This window comes from Pelobates fuscus, chromosome 6, assembly GCF_036172605.1.
Source record: "Pelobates fuscus isolate aPelFus1 chromosome 6, aPelFus1.pri, whole genome shotgun sequence".
In the NCBI taxonomy this organism is placed as follows: Eukaryota; Metazoa; Chordata; class Amphibia; order Anura; family Pelobatidae; genus Pelobates; species Pelobates fuscus.
The window spans coordinates 134745951-134769995 of record NC_086322.1 but is presented as its reverse complement, the minus strand read 5'-3'; the positions used below and the strand labels follow the sequence as shown (position 1 = coordinate 134769995).

The 24045-nt window shown below is 40.1% G+C and overlaps 1 protein-coding gene across 1 annotated transcript in view; it reads right to left on the bottom strand.

The window, feature by feature from the left end:
• Positions 1-24045, bottom strand: part of LOC134615515 (bifunctional heparan sulfate N-deacetylase/N-sulfotransferase 4-like) — a 423933-nt gene that overhangs the window by 30084 nt on the left and 369804 nt on the right. Inside the window, exon 9 of the mRNA XM_063460046.1 lies at positions 15947-16043. Coding sequence (XP_063316116.1) covers positions 15947-16043 — 97 coding nt within the window. The remainder of the gene's footprint in view (positions 1-15946; positions 16044-24045) is intronic.

The following is a 24045-nucleotide window of genomic DNA, read 5'->3' as shown; positions in this document are numbered from 1 at the left end:
TTTGTGGTCAGCGATGTCTCACGAGTACAACAGTACCCCCCATGTACAGGTTTTATGGTGTCTTGGAAAGTTACAGGGTTAAATACAGTGCTAGCCAATTAAATTCCCTGGATGTTCGGCCTGGGTTGTCAAGCAGGTCCTGCAAATTGTAATTAATAAAATGACCTAATTATGTAAAAAATTTACATAAATTTATACGTAGAATTATAATATATATATATATATATATATACATATACACACACATATATATATATATATATATGTATAAATATATAAAAAAAATATTTTTATTTAAATATAGGTATATGTATAGTGATATATACGTATATAGATATCTATATTATTTTGTTCTACGTGTATTTTGATATCTATCTATCTATCTATCTATATATATATATATATATATATATATATATATATAATATCAAAATACAGTTAGAATGAAATTACACATTAATATGTATATATATATATATATTATTTTTTAAATGATTTAGTTTAGTGAATTTTTATTTTCTAACATATTTACATATTTATTTATTTTATATTATATATATATATATATAATTATATATATATACTTAGACAGTGTATATGTATGTGTGTATATATATATATATATATATATATATATATATATATATATATTTTATATATATATATATATATACTTAGATATATATGATCTATGTATATATATATATATATTTTTACATTGTTTTTTAACTGTATTTTTTTCTCCAGGCAGCAGGGGGACTACCTGTCATTCCAGGCACTCCCCCTGCTGGCAATGCTGTGGACGGCTATGCTGTCCATGTGATCGTGAGGTCCTTGCAAGGACCTCGCGATCACATGGCCCAGGGGGGCCGGAACAGCAGCAGGAGGACTCCCTGGGATGCATGATGAGTCCCCCCACCGTGGGATCGCCGGCGACCGGGTAAGTACATTGGACGGCGGGAACGTGCTTTGCCGCCCACCTGCGTTTAGAGCAGGGTCCCCAAGGACGGCATAGCATGCCCGCCATCTTAAAAGGCTAAGAATTGCCATCATCTATACAACCCAATTCATCCTGGGATATTCATTAAACACTTTTCTTCCTGGCTATCCCACTTCCTCTCCTCTAGCACTCCTTCCCTTATACATGTTGAGTTTAACATCCAAGTAAGGACCGCTTCCTTAAGGATGGCATAGAACGACCGCCATCCTTAAGGAGTTAAAGGCGGCATTATAGAAAATTATAGACAGTACCCATTTAAGTGGATAAGGACCAAATTGTTCACCAAGGACTTGGACATCTCGGTGAACATGATAGTCCTGGAGTCTTCCTAAAGAGTGGTATGAATATAGATGCTTCTAATTTTAAGTCTTTTGGTGGCAAGGTAAGGGGCAAGTGCACCTTCAGGGATGCATTGGCCAATAGATGGCAGACAGTGGACAAAGGCTCAGCAGAAACGCTGAAAAAAAATCACTGTGGCCTAGATTATAGTGGAGGTCGTAAGACAGGGGGCAACGCTCACGAATGTCCTGGGTAAACCCACTCTCTTTTTAATTTTACTAGACTGGTGCTTTCAATTTCAAGCAAATTGTGATTTGTCTGAATTTTGGCCAATTGTCAGTTTGTCTGAATTCCATAACTCTGAATCGCCTTATGACCGGATCATGTAACAAGCAAAACAGACAATGGAAAAAACTGTTTCATATTTTTCATGATTTGGAGTCCCCCCCACCCCTATAATGCCAAGAAAGAGACAATTGATAGGAAAAAAGATGACGGATGCTAGATATTTTTCAGTACACTAATTAGCTCTTTCCTTTGTTTTTTTAGCAACCTTTTGGATTATCCAACCTGTTGTTCCCAAAATGATTACACAGATGAAATTCAAACCATAAACATCCCATGGATGAACACGGAAACAAATATTTTTTAAAGTTGAATTTTCCGCCATGCACAACACTAATTTGTACATTTTGCAGTTTTGAGGCTGGTTCCCATTCACTTATTGGTCTATTCACCAACCATGGACTCTTTAAGTGACAATCCCCTCAGTGAGGAGAGATTTCTTAGTGATCATTATCTCTACTCAATGGACTAACTGTAAGCAACTCAACTGCCTAACTTGATTTTGCCATAAGTAGGTAGGAAAAGGTTACATATCTTATTCATGTATTTATTAGAATAAATTGCGATATAGAGCAGGGAAAAGTATGCTGCAATAGTGAGAAAGATACAAAAAATAAATACATAAATAAAAGTATTATTTATTATACAGTTACAGTTCACATTTCTACCACTATCAGTTATGCAATAGGCTCACAGCTTAAGATATATGGAATTATCATGGTCTGGTGTTCTTTCAGAGAAAATATTGCATTTTCGAGGTAGATTGCAGTTTTAAGGTGATTCTCCTTCATGATGATATCCTTAGCAATTGAACAATATTGACGTTTCTCTTGTGAACAGTATAGTTTAACACTATTCTTTTTTTTGGTACAGCATTATTATACTCTATGAAGCTATGTCTTTATATTTGTTACACTTCAGACTTGGATCATACTTCCTGAAATGCTTGATGACACAGTACACCACCTACTGCATCCACATAATTACTATAATATTTATGTAGCTGAAACAAGTAAGAATATAAAATATTACGCATGTTACGCACACATATATACACTATTTATACACCAAAGTCTCTTGTCTTGCCTCTCATAGTTATACCATTCTACTCCCCATGCATGAGAATATGTTGAATTTGGTTGGTAAATTAACCCCTTAAGGACAAGGCTCTTTTGAGATGCAATGCATTTATGACCATCCATCCTTTCCATTGCTTTAAACTAAATCTTTCTTCCAGTCTAAATGTGTGACATCATGCCCTATGCATAGTCCTGTTCATGAATAGATTTCTAGACAATGGTTTGTATTGGCTCCAGATATATTTGCATAATGCTATCATATCACCTGAGGTGTAATGTTTCAGTTATGTTGCAAATATACTGTCCCTGCAGTCTCTCAATTGTCAATTCTTTGAAAAATGTTTAGTTTGAACTGCAAGAACACCTCTAGTGGCACTCTGCTGTGATTTTTGCAGGACTGACTTCCAGTGTCTTCACGCCATGCATCAAGATGCCAAACTATGCATCTCTATGAGGAGATATTCATAGAACTGTGCATCTCTATGAGGAGATATTCATAGATGCAATATGCCAATTGTGTAGACGTGCACATGTGCTGTAGCGTTCCAAGGCTTAAAAGCAGTGGATTAGCTGAGATCATTAGTAATAATAATCTCAAGCAAAGATGAGTGGTGTCTCTTTCAAGACAAATGTATGGCACAGCATGGGGACAAATGTAACTACAAAACTAATTAGTTACCTCCTCTACTGACCTACATTGTGCTAACACCAGAAACCCACCAATTTTATACCCATCCCATCTAATTATCCCCCTAAGCTCCCCTGTCACACTGCCGTCTGGCACAACCTACATTAACCTTTGCCCTGGACACTGAAGCCTCACTACAAACATATACCTCATGGAGGATGCACCTCCAACCGTGGTACACAAGTCGACCCGCTACCTACAAACATGCTCTCGTTCAGCTGAACTGCTGGAGAAATTCTTGAACCTTGTCAGATATTCTCTATTGCAAATTCATCTTTCAGTTGTAAAGCACAGCCTTAACCCTTTGCTCCCAGGCAACAATCCCAGGCATCTCTAATACTTTTAGCTCTCTTCTTTGCACGTTTGTGGCCACCCCCTCAAACTAACCTTTCAGCTGATAGCTTTGCATGCAATTTTACTGATAAGATCTACCAGTTCAGGAAAAAAAGCCTTTCACATCTCTTTCGTTCAAATACATTTGGACCATGCCTTTCCAACCCTTCAGACCTTTTCCACAACTACTGAACAGGAGGTGATTGCACTTGTGCTTTGTTCTTGTCCTACCACTTTTCCGCTTGATCCCAATCCATCTCACCTTATCACATCTCTCTCCTCTTGTCTTGTGCCGTCCTAAATGCACATCTTCAATTTGTCTTTCTTCTAGCACTTCTGGCACTAAACATGTTGCTGTCATACCCATCCCGAAAAACCATCTCTTGACCTGTCTTCCTCTTTTAACTACTATCCCATATATCTACTTCCTTTCTCCACAAAGTTGTTTTCTACGAAAAGGAAGTCATCCAAGTAATGAATGACGCTATGGCACCTGCTGGTATTCAGGAGCAGCCAGCACAAAGTCTCTGCGAATGGTGAGCCTTGTGAAGAAGTAATACTGGCCTCTCCATTTGATACCATGCAAGTGCCACAGCGCCGGGTGTATGGGGAGTAGTTTAAAGGCGTTAACTATGTCTGTTTTGCTCAACCAGGCGCCTACGCCTGCAGAGATGATGGTGGATATGGCATCATCTATGGTGGTGTATTGCAAAGGAAATGCCTCTGATGGGATCAGGGAATTTAGGCTGAGTATCACCGAAGCGTGTGGTGCTGACAGGTCTATTATGAGTCTCTGTTTGTTTGATGTTTTCCCCGCGACCAGTCCAATGGGGTTTGTTCTCCAGTTAGAAAATGGAGGGTCAACAAATGTACCTAAGACAAATCCTTGATCTTGTTCTATTTGTATTAGGTTGTATGCATCTGCGTCACTAAAGGCGGACTGGAGGTTGTTGACTTCCCATGTACCCCCTGGGCCAGCCTCCAGTGTGAGGCCAGCGTGAAACCCTTGGGAAAACCCTGAGATCAAATACTCCACGAGATGTGTTGAAGGGTGCTTGGAGAGAAGCCCTGTCAGAACATCAACATTCACAGTAGTTAGGTAGGGTTTAATGTGCATTTTATTGGGGCACATAGCTTTTGCGTGTTACCTGAAACAATGGGAGCAAATATGCAACAGACGGCAAGCATTATAGGAGCAAGCCCCAACATTAAAATATTTACATATCTGGGACTTGCCCAAGTACACGATAGGGTGACCCAGCTTGTTTCTGCCCTGTTTCTCCCCCCTGGAAGTGCTTGGTGTGGCATTGTTTGGGGTATCATCCGTGGAGACAGGACAGAGATTTGCAGCGTGTGTGGTAGCTACACATATTGCACAAGCTGGAGATCTTAAGTGCCGAGGAACAGCTCTGTATGAATTTGTCTCCAGTCCATTCTAGTGATATACTGGGCGAGAGCTGTTGTTGCTTTAGTTAAAAATGAACGGTGGTAGTTGTAAAATGACCCACCGTATTTATTGCCCAGGTCTTATATATACCTGGTACATGGTAGCATGTACAGGTCTAATTCTTGTGCATGTACAGGTTTTATTCTTCCCTTCTCTGTGGGTAAACTGAGCAGTACGTCCCTGTAAATGCCGAAGGCGATAACAAAATCTGGGATCACTAGTTGTTTGCTTGGTCTAGGGTCTCTGAGCTTGAGGACCACAGAAATATCACCATATGTATAAGAGCGGTTCTTTGTGATCTCTTGAGAGGCAATGAGCAGAGAGACTAAATTGACATCCTTGCCCTCCAGGATATCCTTCTTAAGGTTTGCTGGTACCATATGGGCTGGGTTAATCACTTGCGACCCAAGGATGGTGGGGGTATTATGATTACTAGGTTGGGCTTGTAATGTCCCTGGGATATCCGTGGCGGGTGGCTCTGGTGTCACAACTGGACCGCAATACGTTATAGAAGTACCGCAAATGTCTGCTTGGCACTGAGTATACCCGGCGTACGAGTGTCATATGTCAGTTTTAACGAAACGTACGTAGAACATATATTGTACGTACCAAGGAAGCAATACAATACTTTTGTCTTTGTCTCGGTCTCTGACCCTGCCAGGAGAATCTAGAGATCAAAATGACAAATACCACATTAACATATATCGCTTCTTGACCCTCCATGTACGACTTACAGACTAGTGTCTGATACTTGATGCACGTACCAGTATACCAGGCCACGAGACAAGGAAAGATATTCTTGAGATTGCAATTTGGTCTATAATCACGCAAGTAGTTCTGAAGATTTAATGAAACCGTGGTGTGAGTATACAGTAAACATTCCCGAGCCACATAGATCCACCTATCAGGTAGAATTGTCACGTAATTTATAGCTTAACTTAGCGCCCGAGAGCAACTCATACATGACTTTAATGCCTATGAAGTTGTTTCAACATATGTATACGTAATCGGCTATGCATAAATTAAATGAATAATTTTAGTCATTCCTAAAGCAATATTTAAATATGACCGTCTTTTAACACATATAACAGGCTTAAATTATGCCAGGTATCATTAACCCCTATTTGAATGCCTGTGAATGGTAGGAGTATACTGCCTCTAGTGATTACAGCCTGCCTTGCCGTTTAGCAGTGCTGTAATTCTGATGTGCTTTCCAGCTTGGCAGACCTGAGGCTGTGGAGGGAGTTCTGCCCGAGTGAGTGTTCCCCCATCTGCTGGTAAGTAAGTTTATTTTTTGGGGGGATGACTCCCTCGCCAGTGGGGGTTTTGGAAGCCGGCTGATTCGTTAACCAAAGTTTAGGAGCCGGCCACATTGAAAAATAGTTTTTAATGATGGATTTGCACATATGATGTATTTGAGATCGGGGCCCTTGGGGGGTGGGGGGGGGAGGATTTAATTATATTTAATATCCCATGCAGCTACCTCAGCAGGAAATTACCTGGGTTTGTGGGGGGTCTGCTTTCCCCCCGTGTGTGAGCAGTAGCCATGGAGGCTATGGGTCTATCAAGTGCGGAGACCCTGACCGCTTACATAACCCAAGCCAGGTGGGGGGAATTGTGAGCCGGTGATGCCGGTGAATAAGACCTCCCTGTTCCCATTCTCGGGGGGGGGGGGGAGGGATTGGAGCCGGATCTAACTATAGGTATGAACCGGCTCCTGTGTAGAGAGGGGGAGGGGAGGGCTGGACTGCATGAAGCCTGATCCCCCGGCGGGAACCAGGCCGAATAAGCCCTGACATGGGGGGGGTTGCCATCCCCCGATACCATAGCCGTGGACCTCAGTGGGTCGGGCTATGTGCAGGCTGCAGACCGGTACAATGATACCGGTCTGCCAACTCACCATTTAGTAGGAAAAAAACTGGCGGAACGAGCACCTGAAAGCTTGAAATGCGGGCTGTCAGGAGAAACTGAAAACCATGCTGGGAACCTGCAATCCAAACGAGCATCTGGACCAGAAGGTAAATGATGTAGGAGGGGGAGTCCCTTTTAAAGGGATATAGCCCCTCCCACAACTTCATGCCCCGCATTCCAATATATATATATATATATATATATATCAAAATACACTTAGAATGAAATTATATATATATATATTTTTACTTTGATTTTTATTTTTATTTTTATTTGTATTTATTTTTATTTTTATATTCATTTTTATTTTATTTTTTCTTTGTGTACATAGTATTTAGTGTCACAGCACACAGGCTCGTTCACCTATATAGATGTCCTTTCTTTCACGATCTCTAGTCACGTTCCCCATATGTATTCACTTACTTTACACTCTGTCCACTTATATTTTCATATATATTCTTTTACTTATTATCATTTTTTACATATTTTTTACATATTTTCGCTTATACACTTTTCATACTTTCTACATGCTCTTTGTGGCTAGCTTTTTGTATTTTACATATACATTATGCTGTCTTCGCATAGTTCATTAACCCGAAGGATCTTTGCTTCATGCAAACAGTACATATCCATATCTATATTCAGCTCCATTAGCTCCATCAGTAGATTTATTTTATTTACATATTCCATTAAACACACGCTATCTCACATTCATCACGTAAGTCCGTTCACAACTAGTTCCCTTGGTTACCTAGACGCATGTTCACGACCTCTTCCGGTCGCACTATTCGTGACGTCATCACTCACTTACGGGACCTCTACGGCATTTTCTGTAATCACACACCAGCGTTCACACATGGCTTGGGGGTACACAGCTATTCCAGGGTAAGTGATTACTTTTTAATTAGGTAGGGTATATAATGTCACTGTTGTACACTGTTTAGTATCTTGATAAAGACCTGAGGGTCGAAACGTCGATTTTTTCTGCACTGAATAAATGATTTCAACAAGTCCTCTGGAGTGCTCTACTTACTGCCTGCATATATATATATATATATATATATATTTATATATATATATATATATATATATATATACCCTTAATGACCCTGGACGTAGCTGGACCGGCGATCCACAGTGATCACGGTCGCGGGGAGGGGGGCTGCCGGAGATCCCAGCAGTCTGGCCACCCTGGCCCTCCAGGGCCATATGATCACCATGATCACATCACCGCAATAGGAGTCTAGGAGCTGCCAGCAAGGGGACTGTCTGAGTTGTAAGACTGTCCCTCAGCCTGATAAAAAGTAAAAGAAAAAAATATATATATAATATATTGTAAAATAATTAAAACATTTTATATATGATTTCATTATAAGTATACTTTGAGATATATACACATATATCTCAAAATGCACTTAGAATGAAATCATATACATGCATTATATATTTATAATATATTATAAAATGCTTTAATTATAATATATTATACATATATAGGAAATAAAAGTGTGTGTGTATACACACATGTATTATATACACATGTATTATATACGCACGTATTATATGTATATGTGTGTGTGGATAGATATATATATATACATACATACACACGTATTATATGTGTGTGCATATATATATATATATATATATATATATATACATACATGCACACACACGTGTTATTTGATTTCATATATATGTATGTTTATGTATGTGTATATAACATATATATATATATATATATATATATATATATGCCTTCCTACAAAAAATTGCCGGGTGCAATATAGCCATAGCCAAAATATTACAAAAATTAATGGAAATAAGGCTTGCACTCACGGTCTTTTAAGGATAAAATGTTTCTTCTTTATTCCAAAATAGTTAAAACATGTTAGTAGTCATCAACGTTTCAGCCATCGTCCGTGGCTTTCATCAGGATCAGTTCAGCACAAAAAATACATTTACACACATTTGCACTTAAATAGCTAAACAAACTGATATAGAAATCATTGGAAAACACTCACCACCTGTGTTACCACTCGCCCGGCGTCTCTCCCATTGTACTGCGCATGTGCGATGACGTCCGTACCCGGAAGTGACGTGATCTCGTCATCATCCGTTGCCAGGGTAACCCGAAATGTTTACAAGCTACCCGGCAACGAGATGATAGTACAGAGCGCCCGGGCGATGACATGGTGGACAAACCTAACAATTAAAATACTTATATATTATACAAATACAATCCAATTATTTTCAAAATATTAGCATAGTCTGGGCAAGTTTGCTATTATGGAGTGGAACAGTAGAACAGGCCCAACATATGGTGGAATCCATCAATCAGCTCCCTACACCAGTACGGATGACGGCAGATATCAGTACAGATCAAGTCCATTTTTTGGATGTGGAACTTTCCATAGTTAATAACAAAGTAGAGTTTAGTTTGTACTCCAAGCCAACAGATCGCAATACGATTCTACACTATACAAGCGCCCATCCGAGAAACTTAAAAAATTCTATCCCACAGGCTCAATTCCTCAGAGTTATGAGAAACAATTCAAATGAAAGCATAAAAAAACAGCAGTTGAATCAAATGAAACAAAAAATTTTGGAACGTGGATATGGGTCAAGAGTCATAGAGAGAGCATTGTAAAAAGCACATGAAAAAGCGACCAAGCCCCAAGATCTCATTAAAAGACCGACATTGGTCTTTCCGATCACATTCCACAATCAAGCCCAAAAAGTTTCCAAGATAATCAAGAAGAATTGGAACATGCTAGCAATGGAGGACAGCTTACCTTGTAAGTTTAGAGAACCGCCAAGAATATGCTTTCTGAGGAATAGAAATCTAAAGGATATGCTAATGAAAACAGATCCGGTACAAAGTTATGCCAAACAGCAGAAATTGCAAGTGAGAGGAAGTGTCCGATGCTTGGGATGTGTAACGTGCGGCCATATGGTGCCAGCACGGACTTTTACACACCCACACAAAAATAAGAGCTACAAGATAAAATACACGATCACATGCAAATCCATGTTTGTTGTATATAAACTTTCATGCCCCTGTGGCCTATGCTACATAGGCAAAACCGAGACTCAACTCTGTGAATGGATTAGAGGGCACAGGTCGAATATCAGAATTGCTATCAGGGATGGAGGCACTGACAAACCTGTGGCCAAGCATTTCTTGGAGTATAAACACCCTCTGGCTACATTAAAATTTGTAGCAATAGACCACATACCAGTACCAATAAGAGGCGGCAACAGAGGAAATTTGCTGTTATGGAGGGAAACTTTTTGGATCCATGAACTGGACACAGTTGCACCCTGGGGCTTAAATTAAATGTTATCATATGCCCCATTTATATGAGTATTGGGACATTGTAGTGAAGCATTCTTGAGTTGTGAAATGTTTTAATAATATCAATATCCACAAGATAAGCAAAGTTAGAGTTATTTAACTCTTGTATAGTATAGAGGCAGTAATTTAAAACCCTCCACTAGTATAATATGTACATTTTAGTGAGTATAAAGATTGGGGCATAATAATGCCTGTAATAAGCCAGTAGTATGATAATACTGTAAGTACCCTTAGGACAGAATACCTTTTTGGTAAAGTAATGGCAAGTAAGCACTTTGATGTACATAGAGCAATTAGTATCACTTTGTTGTACATAATTCACTAGAGATCACTTTATTGTACAGGATATTCTCTTTTGCACATTGCACTTTAGTGTACATAATAGCAATTAGTTTCACTTTATACATTATGTAGCACCTTTATGTACATATAATATACACATATTCACTTTATTGTATATAACATACACATATTCACTTTACTGTAAATAGTATTTACATATCAACACAGAGTATCACTTTAAGATGATATGCACTATTTTATTGCATATGTATTCAGCAAACAGCCATATTAGGATATGGCTATATGTTTACACTGAGCATTTTAATGTATATATTAGCACGTAGAATCACTTTAAGATGATATGTAGAACCATTACGAGTATATACTGTAGTTGCCTTTGGCTCTCTACTTACATGTAGTACATTTAACTTAAGTACATGCATGTATATTTGACACCTATTTGGTTTATTATCTTTTCTTTGTATAATAGGTTAGATTATTATAACCAGCAATAAACTGTGATTAATGCAAAGATTTAGTTATATGATAGTGGCAGTAGATCCTTAACAGTAAGAATAGGACATTTGCAAACTTGTCCAGACTATGCTAATATTTTGAAAAGAATTGGATTGTATTTGTATAATATATAAGTATTTTAATCGTTAGGTTTGTCCACCATGTCATCGCCCGGGCGCTCTGTACTATCATCTCGTTGCCGGGTAGCTTGTAAACATTTCAAATTACCCTGGCAACGGATGATGACGCGATCACGTCACTTCCGGGTACGGACGTCATCGCACATGCGCAGTACAATGGGAGAGACGCCGGGCGATCGGTAACACAGGTGGTGAGTGTTTTTCAATGATTTCTATATCAGTTTGTTTAGCTATTTAAGTGCAAATGTGTGTAAATGTATTTTTTGTGCTGAACTGATCCTGATGAAAGCCACGGACGATGGCTGAAACGTTGATGACTACTAACATGTTTTAACTATTTTGGAATAAAGAAGAAACATTTTATCCTTAAAAGACCGTGAGTGCAAGCCTTATTTCCATGAATTTATATATATATATATATATATATATATATATATATATATATATATATATATATATAAATAATTTTTATATATATATATATATTGGGAAAAATTTATAAAAACTAATACAAACGCTAATTTTGCCCAAATGGTATGCCATGATGGGGTTATTTCATATTCCAGGGCTACCATATGGTCTCAAAAGGCAACACAGACCCAGCAAACCAATCTGACAAACTGAATTGGGCAAGCCCTAAACTTATCACAACGATGAAATCACCAGCAAAAGTGTAGTTTTTGTGTAATAAAAATGCAAAAATCTAATAAGAATGCTAACTTTGGCCAGTGTTAGTGACTAAGTGACTACTACAAAAGACTGGAAAGCCCCCATTTGGAATACCCTGGTTTATCTCCATTTGAAAATGGTATGCCATGATGGGGTTATTTCACATTCCTGGCCTACCATATGGTCTCAAAAGGCAACACAGACCCAGCAAACCAATCTGGCAAACTGAATTGGGCAAGCCCTGTATTGACCCTGTAACTTTCCAAAACACCATAAAACCTGTTCATGGGGGTTATTGTTATACTCGGGAGCCTTCGCTGAACACAAATATAAGTGTTTACAACAGTAAAACTTATCACGAAGAAATCACCAGTAAAAGTGCATTTTTTGTGTTAAAACAAACTTTGGCAAGCATTTGTGGCTAAGTGTCTACTACAGAAGACTGGACATACCCAATTTTGAGGTTATCGACTCTTACAAATGGTATGCCATGATGGGGTTAATTTTCATTCCTGGGCTGCTATACGGTCTCAAAGGCAACATAGGCCCAGCAAACCAATCTAGCAAATTTTAATGTGCAAACATGGAAAAGGGGAAAGCCCTACATTTGACCCCTGTAAGGTTGATAAAAAACAAAGCCTGTACATTGGAGGCACTGTTGTACTCGGGTGATATTGCTGAACACATATTGAGGTGTTCTTTGTCAGTAACACTTAACAGGAACTGAGAATCCATGCCTAAAGTACAATGTGGGAGAAAAATAATGCAAAAAAATTACTACAAAAAAGTTTGACAAAGACTGGTGGTAGAATTAGTGCATGGAAAGTATTAAAATACCACCATTTGAAATACCCTAGGGTGTCTACTTTTCAAAAGTATATGGTTTTATGGGCGTAAATTACATTGGCCGGCTTAAAAAAATGTCCCAAATAGGACATAGGTGCATGATGACCAGCTGTGAAAATTCTAAGTTGAAAAACTGGAATGCACACCCTTCAAATAAGGTATTTTAGCTCCCAAAAAACCCGACACACCAATACATGGGGGGTATCACTGTACTTAGGAGATGTTGCTGAACACATATTAGGGTGTTATTTGGCAGTGACCCTTAAAGTTCTCCATACATGTTTTCTTAAATTGCTATGTGTGTCAAAAAAATCACCAATTATTATAATTTTTTTTAAATTTGGCATAGATTTGTGGTACAATGGTTGCATAAAAAGAGCCAAATACCCCAAGTTTAATACCTTAGGTTGTCTTGTTTTAAAAACAAATATACATGTGAAGGGTTATTCAAGGATTCCTGACAGATATCAGTCTTACAATGTAACTTGCGTTAATTTTGAAAACAAAAATGGTTTGGAAATAGCAAAGTGCTACTTGTACTTATACCCCTATAATTTTCCAAAAAAGCAAAGAACATGTTAACATTGGGTATTTCTAAACTCAGGACAAAATTTAGAAACTATTTAGCATTGGTGTTTTTCGTCAGTTGTAGATGCGTGACAGATTTTGGGGGTCTAAGTTCGAAAAAGTGCGTTTTTTTACATTTTTCCATTATATTTAAAAAAAAATTATAGTAAATTATATGATATGATGGAAATAATGATATCTTTAGAGAGACCGTTCAATGGTGAGAAAATGGTAGATAATATGTGTGGGTACAGTAAATGAGTAAGAGGAAAATTAGAGCTAAACACAAACACTGCAGAAATGTAAAAAGAGTCCTGGTCCTTAACGGTAAGAAAATTTAAAAACGGTTTGGTCACTAAGGGGTTAAGCATGCGTGGGATAGGCATAAGGCTATCCTAACTATAAGATAAGGCCAGGGACTAATGAAAGTATTTAGAAAATTGGGCAGACTAGAGGGGCCGAATCTGGTTCTTATCTGCCATCACATTCTATGTTTCTATGTTTCTAGTTCCAACATGAAGAATTAATTGAGCGTCTCTAATGTTTATTTTGTCCAGTATAATCAGTTAAATACATGTTTTAGATAAACAAATGTTTGAACAAATTTATAGAAAATGTAAACAGCATTTTTCAATAATACTTTCATGATATACTTTATTTTTTCATTTCTCATTATTTTATGTATGTTTTAAATATTATTTCTTATCTACAAAACCCTAAAGTAATGTTTTGTGTATTGATGGTAGAGTATTGGAGTAGAAAATTGAGAAATGTTTCTTTCTTTCTTTTTCTTGTTTTGTCTATGCACTGGGGTATGTACTGATTAATTAGGTGTGTTTGGGTTTAAAGTATAAATGTGGAAGCTAAATATAAAATTTTATACCTACGATTAAGTGTGGAAGATCACACTTTTCATGTATTCATAGTTTTTGCCCTCTGCCATTAATGGGAATTTGTATATTTTTAAAGTAAATCAATGTAAAATAAAAGTTCAGTATTAATTGGATTCAGTTTTTTGTGTGCTTAATTGTATTTCCTAAGAGTTCTCATTTTCCTCTTAATCACAAAATATAAATATTTCTAATTTAAAATTGATTCCATACATTTATTTTGGGTTGCAGTGTAATAAAAGCCAAGCAAGTATCCAGAATATTCCTTTTACTTGGCATTAAAAAGATTGCTTTGCAAAACACCAAAATCTATTATTAATCTTACATGTCCATTCACACAATTAAGAGATAATGAAGCGATAGTCTGAATAATCCAGTTAAATTCATACATTTTGCTTCACTACTTGCATTTTAAATTAAGTGAAAAAACATTTGGCAGATCCAATAAGAATTATTACATTATTTTGGAATTTATTAAAACAGACATTGTAGCTTGTTTTCCAAATGTCATTTCATCCATCAGCAAGACATTACAACATGTTAACTAGAAGTAATTGTAATTACAATGTACATAATTTGAATATGATTACAAATACTGCTAATTTTTATTTCCTTTGGCTGTCAAAGTGCATTATTCAGAAAATTAGAACTAGCAGTATTAAACCTTCATTTCAGAGATGTTTTTGTTGTCAGGATAATTGTTATTGGGTTTGAGTTTCTGAACAAAAAAATTAAACTATGATTATTGCATTTTTAATGGCACTTTCATTTATATTTTTATTGGTATTCTTTTTATGCACGATTGGCGCTACAGCATCCTGGTTGGCTATCGTAACCTCTCCAATCACAGTAGTGCACTGGGAGTGTATATGGAGGTACGTGACTACATGCATGTGCAAGCTTAGTGCTGGGAATTCAGATAGGTAGAAGGGGAAGCACACTTTGTTTAGCTTTGCAACTAAGGTTCCGGAAGCGCCCCCCAGTGGCTGTCTGGTAGACAGCCACTGGAAGACAGCCACTGGGGGCAGACTTAGAGCTTCAATGTTTAACATTGCAGCACAAAGTGCAAAAGGGTAACAGCACTCAGATTTCAATTAGCTGAAGTGGTCTGGGTGTCTACGTTGTCCCTTTAATTTAGCTGTGGAAGTTATTAGTGCCCTCCAGTTTTGACTGTTGTATCTTATGTGCCCACCCTATATATTATTCCTAGAGTTGTCACTGTATATTCAGAGTAAAAAAGCGGTGTGACGCTTCGATTAGGACTTTTCCTTTAGTTCTGAATACAAATTTTCAAAAATACAAAAATAGAGATACAGCCAATCATAGAATAACAGAAAAAACATCATGCGATAGTAGAACAGCATATACAGCATGCTGGTGCACATGTTCTGTTGTTGAATCACAGCTTCATCAGTGACTTTTTACAGCTTCAGTAAAGTGCAGCAAAGACAAAGACAATTATACAAAATGTGTATAACAAAAGTTCTAAATAATATATTTATGTGTGTGAATACCAAATGTTATCTTAGTTAGTAATTATTTTATTAAGTATATTCATTAAACACATTAAACACATTGTGCTTGTGGAACACTCACCAGTTTTCTGAGGTCCTACGACAAGGAATTTTGGTAAAGGGTCACAGGTTTTATCCCGGGACCAAATATCCCTATGCCTTCGATCATCACATGGATTCTGTGAAAACAGAATTACAGTATGTAAGCAGACATTTAAATAGAACATATATTTAATATACAAAAATATATAATAACAATATACAAATATATTCAGCATCTACAAATGTAAAACAATATCAGGGTTAAGATATTTAAAATATTACAAGTAGGATCTTTAGGAGATATCTTAGTGGTTTTATTCAGACATGATATGCCTGTTTCAAATAAAGTGGACTCATTTAAAATGCCATATTGACCCCGTTTTAGGTTCTGACATAGAGTTTAAGATCAATCTCCCCAAGTGGATAAATTGTTAGCAGCCTTCCTAATAATGATCCCTATCTCTAGGTATGGTGAAACATGAATAAAATAAACACACAATGTATATTGAATATGACAGCAACACAACAATTTAGGGCTACGTTCCCATATATGTGATCAGCTTTTTTCCACTTATTAATAGCAATTTTCTCATTTATGGAGACGAGAGACATGCTATTTTGATACTAAAGTTGTGTTTACTCCTTGTAATAGAACACAGCCCATATATTAAAACAATCTATTCTTGATTCGAGAAAAGGCAAATAAACTCAACTTGGAGTAATTGTTGTCCAAAAAGAGAAAAATAATCTATCTCCGATTTCTCCTTAGATCAGCAAACCATTTAAATTGTTCACAATGGCTGTTATAGAAATGAATGCCTTGAATTGCAAAAAAAACAATCAACATCTATTCCATATCTTTTTATTTTTGCTATAAAGTATGCTTTCTGCAATTTGAGCCAAATGGGCCACAAAAAGTGCACCTGGGAAAAAAAACAGCATACAATTCCATATTACTTTTTCGGTCCCTGCCTGCTTTCCCTACTAACATATGACTAGAACCTATTCACTTTTAAGGACTTACTCTAAGGAGACTATTACATTACAGAACTCTGATTACAGCATTGTTTGGTAATTGCCACAGTTTGAGGTTACATAAAATCTATAGATTTGTATTATCATCTCGTTAATCAATCATAGGCACTTATCTTCAAAATTCAAGTCATGCCAAGATACTGTAATAAAAGATTTAGCAAGAACAGATAAGAAACAGTTTAGCTAATGCCTATACTTTCACTGCAGGAAAATAAAGTCCTATTGATATTATGTAATAAATCACCTCATTAAATTTTTTTTTTTTAAAATGCATTAATCAGGGTCACATTGTCATTAGTCTATCTTTATATAGCCTGTTGATTAGAATTTGTCATATTGCACCTTATGGATCCAACATGATGAATTACAAGAAGAAAAAAAGGTCATTGCAATCAGAAGAAAGCTATATAACATATTTCTATATATATATACACAGCATTAGGCTGACCTAGTGGGAAGATGTCCCCCATTGGGCCAGTGCAGGTTTCTGATGTTGCGCGGTTTGGGAGACTATCAGTCTGAACACACATCTTCATCCCCTGCTTGCACACATTGCACCCCGGCACACTTACTGCATACCCAACATGCTTACTGCACACACTCCACCCTTTCCACATACACTGCCTCCCCTGATCACACAATGCATCCCCTGAACACACAATGCATCTGTTGCTAACACACACACTGTATTCCTTGCACATACATACACACACATGTCATACCTGGCAAATACACTCTAATATTGCCATTATATTCAGAGATATACAGAAATTAGGATTCTGCCTGGCACAGAAGGAAGTCCACGGTGGAGGTTACACCATAAGTTACTGTACCGAGTGACACTAACTCTTGTGATACATTGAGAGTATTCCTCTTGTGAGCACCATCCATTCAGACCAATTCTGTGGGTTACCATGGCAATGCTCAAATACTTTGCATTGCTGGGGCTGGCGGGATGAATATACTCAATTTGCAACCAGCGGCAGTGCAGGCTGGAGTCACTAATTACCACTCAACCACCAGGGATCATCATATTTACCTCATTGCAGGTAAAAACCGAGGGGAGTGACTTAAATAAACCAAAAAATAAATACACAATATAAAAAAAAAACTAAAAATAAAGGAATTAAATACAACTGCTTCCCACCCACCCTCCAAATCCCACAAATATGCACACACAGTCCATAAGTATACACATATGTATTCATATTCCAGTGTGTCTTATAATCTATAATATGTAGTAATTATTTTAGGTAAAGGTCAGCTATCACAAAAATGAATTATTGGTATGTTATAGTGCATGTTAGTATAATATTACCTCACAAAGCTGCCAAATGGTGTAGCCAATTAGTTTATACAATTTAAGTAGTTTTTTCTACTTACTAGTAATCCTCTACTTGGTTATTAATAATAGTTGACTATTGGATTTCATTTGTTTTCTACAGTCAGCATGTGCCTGTTTTACTGTTCACAACATTGACAACTGCTATATTTGTACTGGTAAGAAGAGGGCAAAAGCATCTTGGTCAGTGAAAATGTATGTTCACTGATTTTTATATATTTTTTTATTTTCAAATATTTTTATTATTAAGTAAACTTTTTTTTACAGGATAACAAAGAGTACATTAGATACAATAAGACATAAACATTATATGGAACTAAAAACAATAATAACAAAGCAAAACAGGGGGATGATTTTATCAGTTGCTGTAATTGGGAATTAAACCATGTTGAGAAAAATAACATCTAAAATTAATAAATAAATAAAATACAGATAGATAGACAGACAGAAAGACAAACAGATAGACATGTAGATAATCCTTAGCCTTTTCGTGTATGAAGTGCAACTATCTTATTTTACTTTCATATTAATAATTTTACTTGTGTGTCTTGTTGACTCTTAGAAGTACAGTGGGACCTCGGTTTACAAACGCCTCGGTTAACATAATTTTCGGTTTACAAATGAAAATCCATTGAAAATAACGCCTCGGTTTACAATTTTTTTTTGCAATACAAAGCAAGTTTCCCCAGGGTGCATTGCACCTGGGAGGTTTATAGCACTGCCCCCTGCATGCTGGAGCCTGTGGGTAGCACGTGGTGTCAAGTGTGGAGGTGTTGGAGCGGCTTTTGGAACCAATTTTTGAGCCATTCTGGAAATTGTTTGCAGTTGTTTTGGAACTTTTTGGTGCATTTCTCAAGCTGTGGAAAGGTAGGGAGCTGAGCTTCGTCGTTTGCATGCCTTTTATTGTGTGTTGTGCATTGTGGGTTGGTTTCCATGCCAGCTCATTTTGACTTTTATCTGATCTCCAGAACGGATTAATTGGTTTTCAATGCATTCCTATGCAGGGGCGTACCTAGAGCATATGGCACCCGGGGCGGGTCCTAGTTTTGGCACCCCCCCCCCCCCCCGCACTTTAAAATGTACAAAACACCCACATTTTTTTAATGTATGTAGCATTGAGCAGTCCTTTCATGTTTCAATGTAAGCATGCTTTTGTATGGAGTAAGTGTGAGTGAATGAATGGGTGTGTTTGTATGTAGTGTTGGCATTTTAATGCAGGCATGCTTTTGTGTGTAGTGTTGGCGAAATGCAGTGGTGTGGTTATATATAATGGTGATGTTTTAATACAGAGGTGTGTTTGTATGTAGTGTTTGCACTGGAATGCAGGGATGTGTTTGTGTGTAGTGATGGCAAGATGCTGAGATGTGGGATTGCCATATTTAAGGACACCAAATAAGGGAGCTATCTGCTAAACAGCACCCTAATTTGGTATCTTTACATATGGAATCTCACATAAGGGCACCAATTTAGGGAATTCTCTACTAAATAGCTAAAAGATCAAAATTTAAAAAGCCTTTTTCTTAATTTTAATCTTTAGGTTGTTTAGTAGATAACTCACTTATTTGTTATCCTTATGTGGGATTGACATATTTAAGGACACCAAATTAGGGAACTATCTACTAAACATATACACAACCACAGATATACAAACGCATTTAGTTATTAAGAGGTCCAACCAACCTCCCTACCTTACTCTGGGAGTGACAAGCGGTTGCTGCTGGGCTGGGATCTCTGTGCTCTTCCTTCACAGCTCACCTGCACGACCAGTAGTGATGCCGATGCCAGGATGATGTCATACCCCGGCTGCTGGCTTACTGCAGGGCGTACACAAACTCCTATATGGTCCATAAAAATGTTTAATCTCACTGCCTTCCAGTATATATATCTGTCCTATCTGTCTGGGGGAATGTGACAACGTGGATGTATATGTAAGTGGGTGAGTATTACTATCAGGAGAAAGGTTTATGGCAGGGTGGGACAGTGTGGTGGATACTATGACAGTGTGTACCATTGCACACAGTGGTTAGAAGGAGGCGACTGCAGGTGAGGTGGTGAGTATATGGTGTTTTATGTCACGGGTGGGAACAATGGGGTTGGGTGTTATATGGAAGAGAGGATATTATGTCAAGGCAGGGCCAGGGTGTATGGCAGGGTGTGTATTATGATACGGTGGAGGTATATAGCAGGGAGGGGATTATGGCAGTGTGGGTATTCTATGACATGTTAAAGGGGTATATGCCAGGGTGGGAATTATGACCAGGTAGTGGGTTTATAGCAGGGAGGATATTATGACAAGGCAGGGGTGTATATGGCGGGGGTGTATATGGCAGAGAGGGCAGGGGTGTTGAAATTTAAAAAAAAATAAAAATACTTGTCCAGGGACTAAAGTGTTTGCCCAATCTACTTGTCTGCCGTGACAATCTACTTGTCCTGATACAAATCTTTATTGATAGTAATTTAGGAGACAGACCTGGTGTAGGGGTGATAGGGATGTAGTATGGGTAAGACACATAGTGTGGGGGTGGGATGTAGTGTGTGTAGGGCATTGTAAGGCACATAGTGTGCTGTGGGATAGGGTTGGCAGAGCGTAGGAGGGAGGGGCTGACAGAGCGTGGGAGGGAGTGACAGGTAGCAGAGTGAGGGAAAGAGGGAGTGACAGGTGGCAGAGTGAGGGAAGGAGGGAGTGACAGGTGGCAGAGTGAGGGGGTGGCAGAGTGATGGGATGACAGGTGGCAGAGTAAGGGGATGACAGGTGGCAGAGTAAGGGGATGACAGGGTGACTGAGGGAGGGGGTGACGGACAGATTGACTGAGGGAGGGGGTGACGGACAGATTGACTGAGGGGGGTGACTGGTGACTGAGGGAGGGGGTGACTGGTGGCAGAGTGAGGGGGTGACTGGTGGCAGAGTGAGGGGGTAACAGAGTGACTGAGGGAGGGGGTAACAGAGTGACAGGGTGACTGAGGGAGGGGGTGACTGGTGACAGAGTGACTGAGGAAGGGGGTGACAGGGTGACTGAGGGAGGGGTTGACTGGTGACTGAGGGAGGGGTTGACTGGTGACTGAGAAAGGGGTTGACTGGTGACTGAGAAAGGAGTTGACAGGGTGACTGAGGAAGGGGGTGACAGGGTGACTGAGGAAGGGGGTGACAGGGTGACTGAGGGAGGGGGTGACTGGTGACAGAGTGACTGAGGGGGGTGACTGAGGGAGGGGGTGACTGGTGACTGGGGGGGTGACTGGTGACAGAGTGACGGGGTGACAGGGTGACTGGTGACAGGGTGACTGGGGAGGGGGTGACTGGTGACAGGGTGACTGAGGGGGGTGACAGGGTGACTGAGTGGCTGAGTGGGGATGACAGGGTGACGGAGGGAGGGGGTGACAGGGTGACTGGTGACAGAGTGACCGAGGGGGGGGTGACAGGGTGACTGAGGGGGGGTGACAGGGTGACTGAGGGGGGGTGACAGGGTGACTGGTGACAAGGTGACTGGGGGGGTGACAGGGTGACTGAGGGGGGGTGACAGGGTGACTGGTGACAGGGTGACTGGTGACAGGGTGACTGGGGGGTGACTGGGTGACAGGGTGAGGGGGGGTGACAGGGTGACTGAGGGGGGTGACAGAGTGACTGAGGGAGGGGGTGACAGGGTGACTGAGGGGGGGTGACAGGGTGACTGGGGGGGTGACAGGGTGACTGGGGGGGTGACTGGGTGACAGGGTGAGGGGGGTGACTGGGTGACAGGGTGAGGGGGGTGACAGGGTGACTGAGGGGGGTGACAGAGTGACTGAGGGAGGGGGTGACTGAGGGGGGGTGACAGGGTGACTGGGGGGGGTGACAGGGTGACTGGGGGGGTGACAGGGTAACTGGTGACAGGGTGACTGAGGGGGGTGACAGGGTGACTGGGGGGTGACAGGGTGACTAGGGGGGTGACAGGGTGACTAGGGGGGTGACTAGGTGACTGAGGGGGTGACAGAGTGACTGAGGGAGGGGTGACAGGGTGACTGAGGGAGGGGTGACAGGGTGACTGAGGGAGGAGTGACAGGGTGACTGAGGGAGGGGGTGAGAGGGTGACTGAGGGAGGGGGTGACAGTGTGATTGAGGGGGGTGACAGGGTGACAAGGTGAGGGGGTGACAGGGTGAGGGGGTGACAGGGTGAGGGGGGTGACAGGGTGACTGAGGGGGGGTGACAGGGTGACTGAGGGAGGGGTTGACTGGTGACTGAGGGAGGGGGGGGTGACTGGTGACAGGGTGACTGAGGGGGGTGACAGGGTGACTGGGGGGGTGACAGGGTGACTGAGGGGGGTGACAGGGTGACTGAGGGAGGGGGTGACAGGGTGACTGAGGGGGGTGATAGGGTGACTGAGGGAGGGGGTGAGAGGGTGACTGAGGGAGGGGGTGACAGGGTGATTGAGGGGGGTGACAGGGTGACAAGGTGAGGGGGGGTGACAGGGTGACTGAGGGGGGGTGACAGGGTGACTGAGGGAGGGGTTGACTGGTGACTGAGGGAGGGGGTGACAGGGTGACTGAGGGGGGTGACAGGGTGACTGAGGGAGGGGGTGAGAGGGTGACTGAGGGAGGGGTGACAGGGTGATTGAGGGGGTGACAGGGTGACTGAAGGAGGGGGTGACAGGGTGAGGGGTGACAGGGTGAGGAGGGGTGACAGGGTGACTGAGGGGGGGTGACAGGGTGACTGAGTGGGGGGGTGAGGGTGAATTTACAATAATATTGTCTTACCTTAATTTAGGGGCTGTCTCTCTCCATCCCAGCTAAGGCAGTGCAGCAGGTGCAGGCAGAGTGGCCGCAGGGGAGAAACCTTGCAGAATACACGCTCTGCGCCCCCTGCTGGCACACTCCATAACAGCATCCCTGGTGCTCAGTGATGACTCAGAACACAGGCTGGGAATCCCCTCCTTGTGCTCTGACTCACTCACTGAGCGCCTGAGCCGCGAGGGAGAGGACGACCAGCAGGAGGGACAGAGTGTGGCACCCCCCTACTGGATGGCACCCGGGGCGGACCGCCCCCCCCGCCCCACCCTTAGTACGCCACTGTTCCTATGGGAAACCGCGTTTCGGTTTACAAATTTTTTGCAATAAGAAACATCCCGGAAAATGCAATTAATTTGTAAACCGAGGTCTCACTGTATTTCCTTTTCATTTAATATCATGTTTGATGTTGTTTATAAAGGTTTTTCTAGACTGTAAGTTTTCATAGCCATGTATTTTTAATATATATGGGTAGACACCACGCACGGGTGCACAAATTTTACAGGATACTGTAATACTTTCTTTTTATATATTTAAAAAAAAGGTGAAACATTATATACATATGCTGCATGCAAGCTTAACGGTACACTATAGTATCAGGAACCCAACCTCACCTTTTTATCCAGTGCTATGCCTATATCGCCCTGGCTGGCATAGCCCTTGCTCCATCTCCTTGGCTGAGGTAATCAAATTTTACAATCTCAGCCAATCCAATGCTTTTCTACAGGAAATCATTTGTAGGCTATTGTGCATGTGCAACATAACACAGAGCTGCACCAATCAGCATCTCCTCATAGAAATGCTTTAAATCAATGCATCTCTTTGGGGAGCATTCAACATCTCTATGGCGACTGTGATGCTGAACATTTTTTGTTTCATATAATTTTTATGTCTCATTGTACCTAATGTACTCTTTGTTATCATGTAAAAAATGTTTAATTAATAATAAAAATATTTGAAAAAAAATATATATAAAAATCAGTGAACATTCTTTTTCACTGAGTAT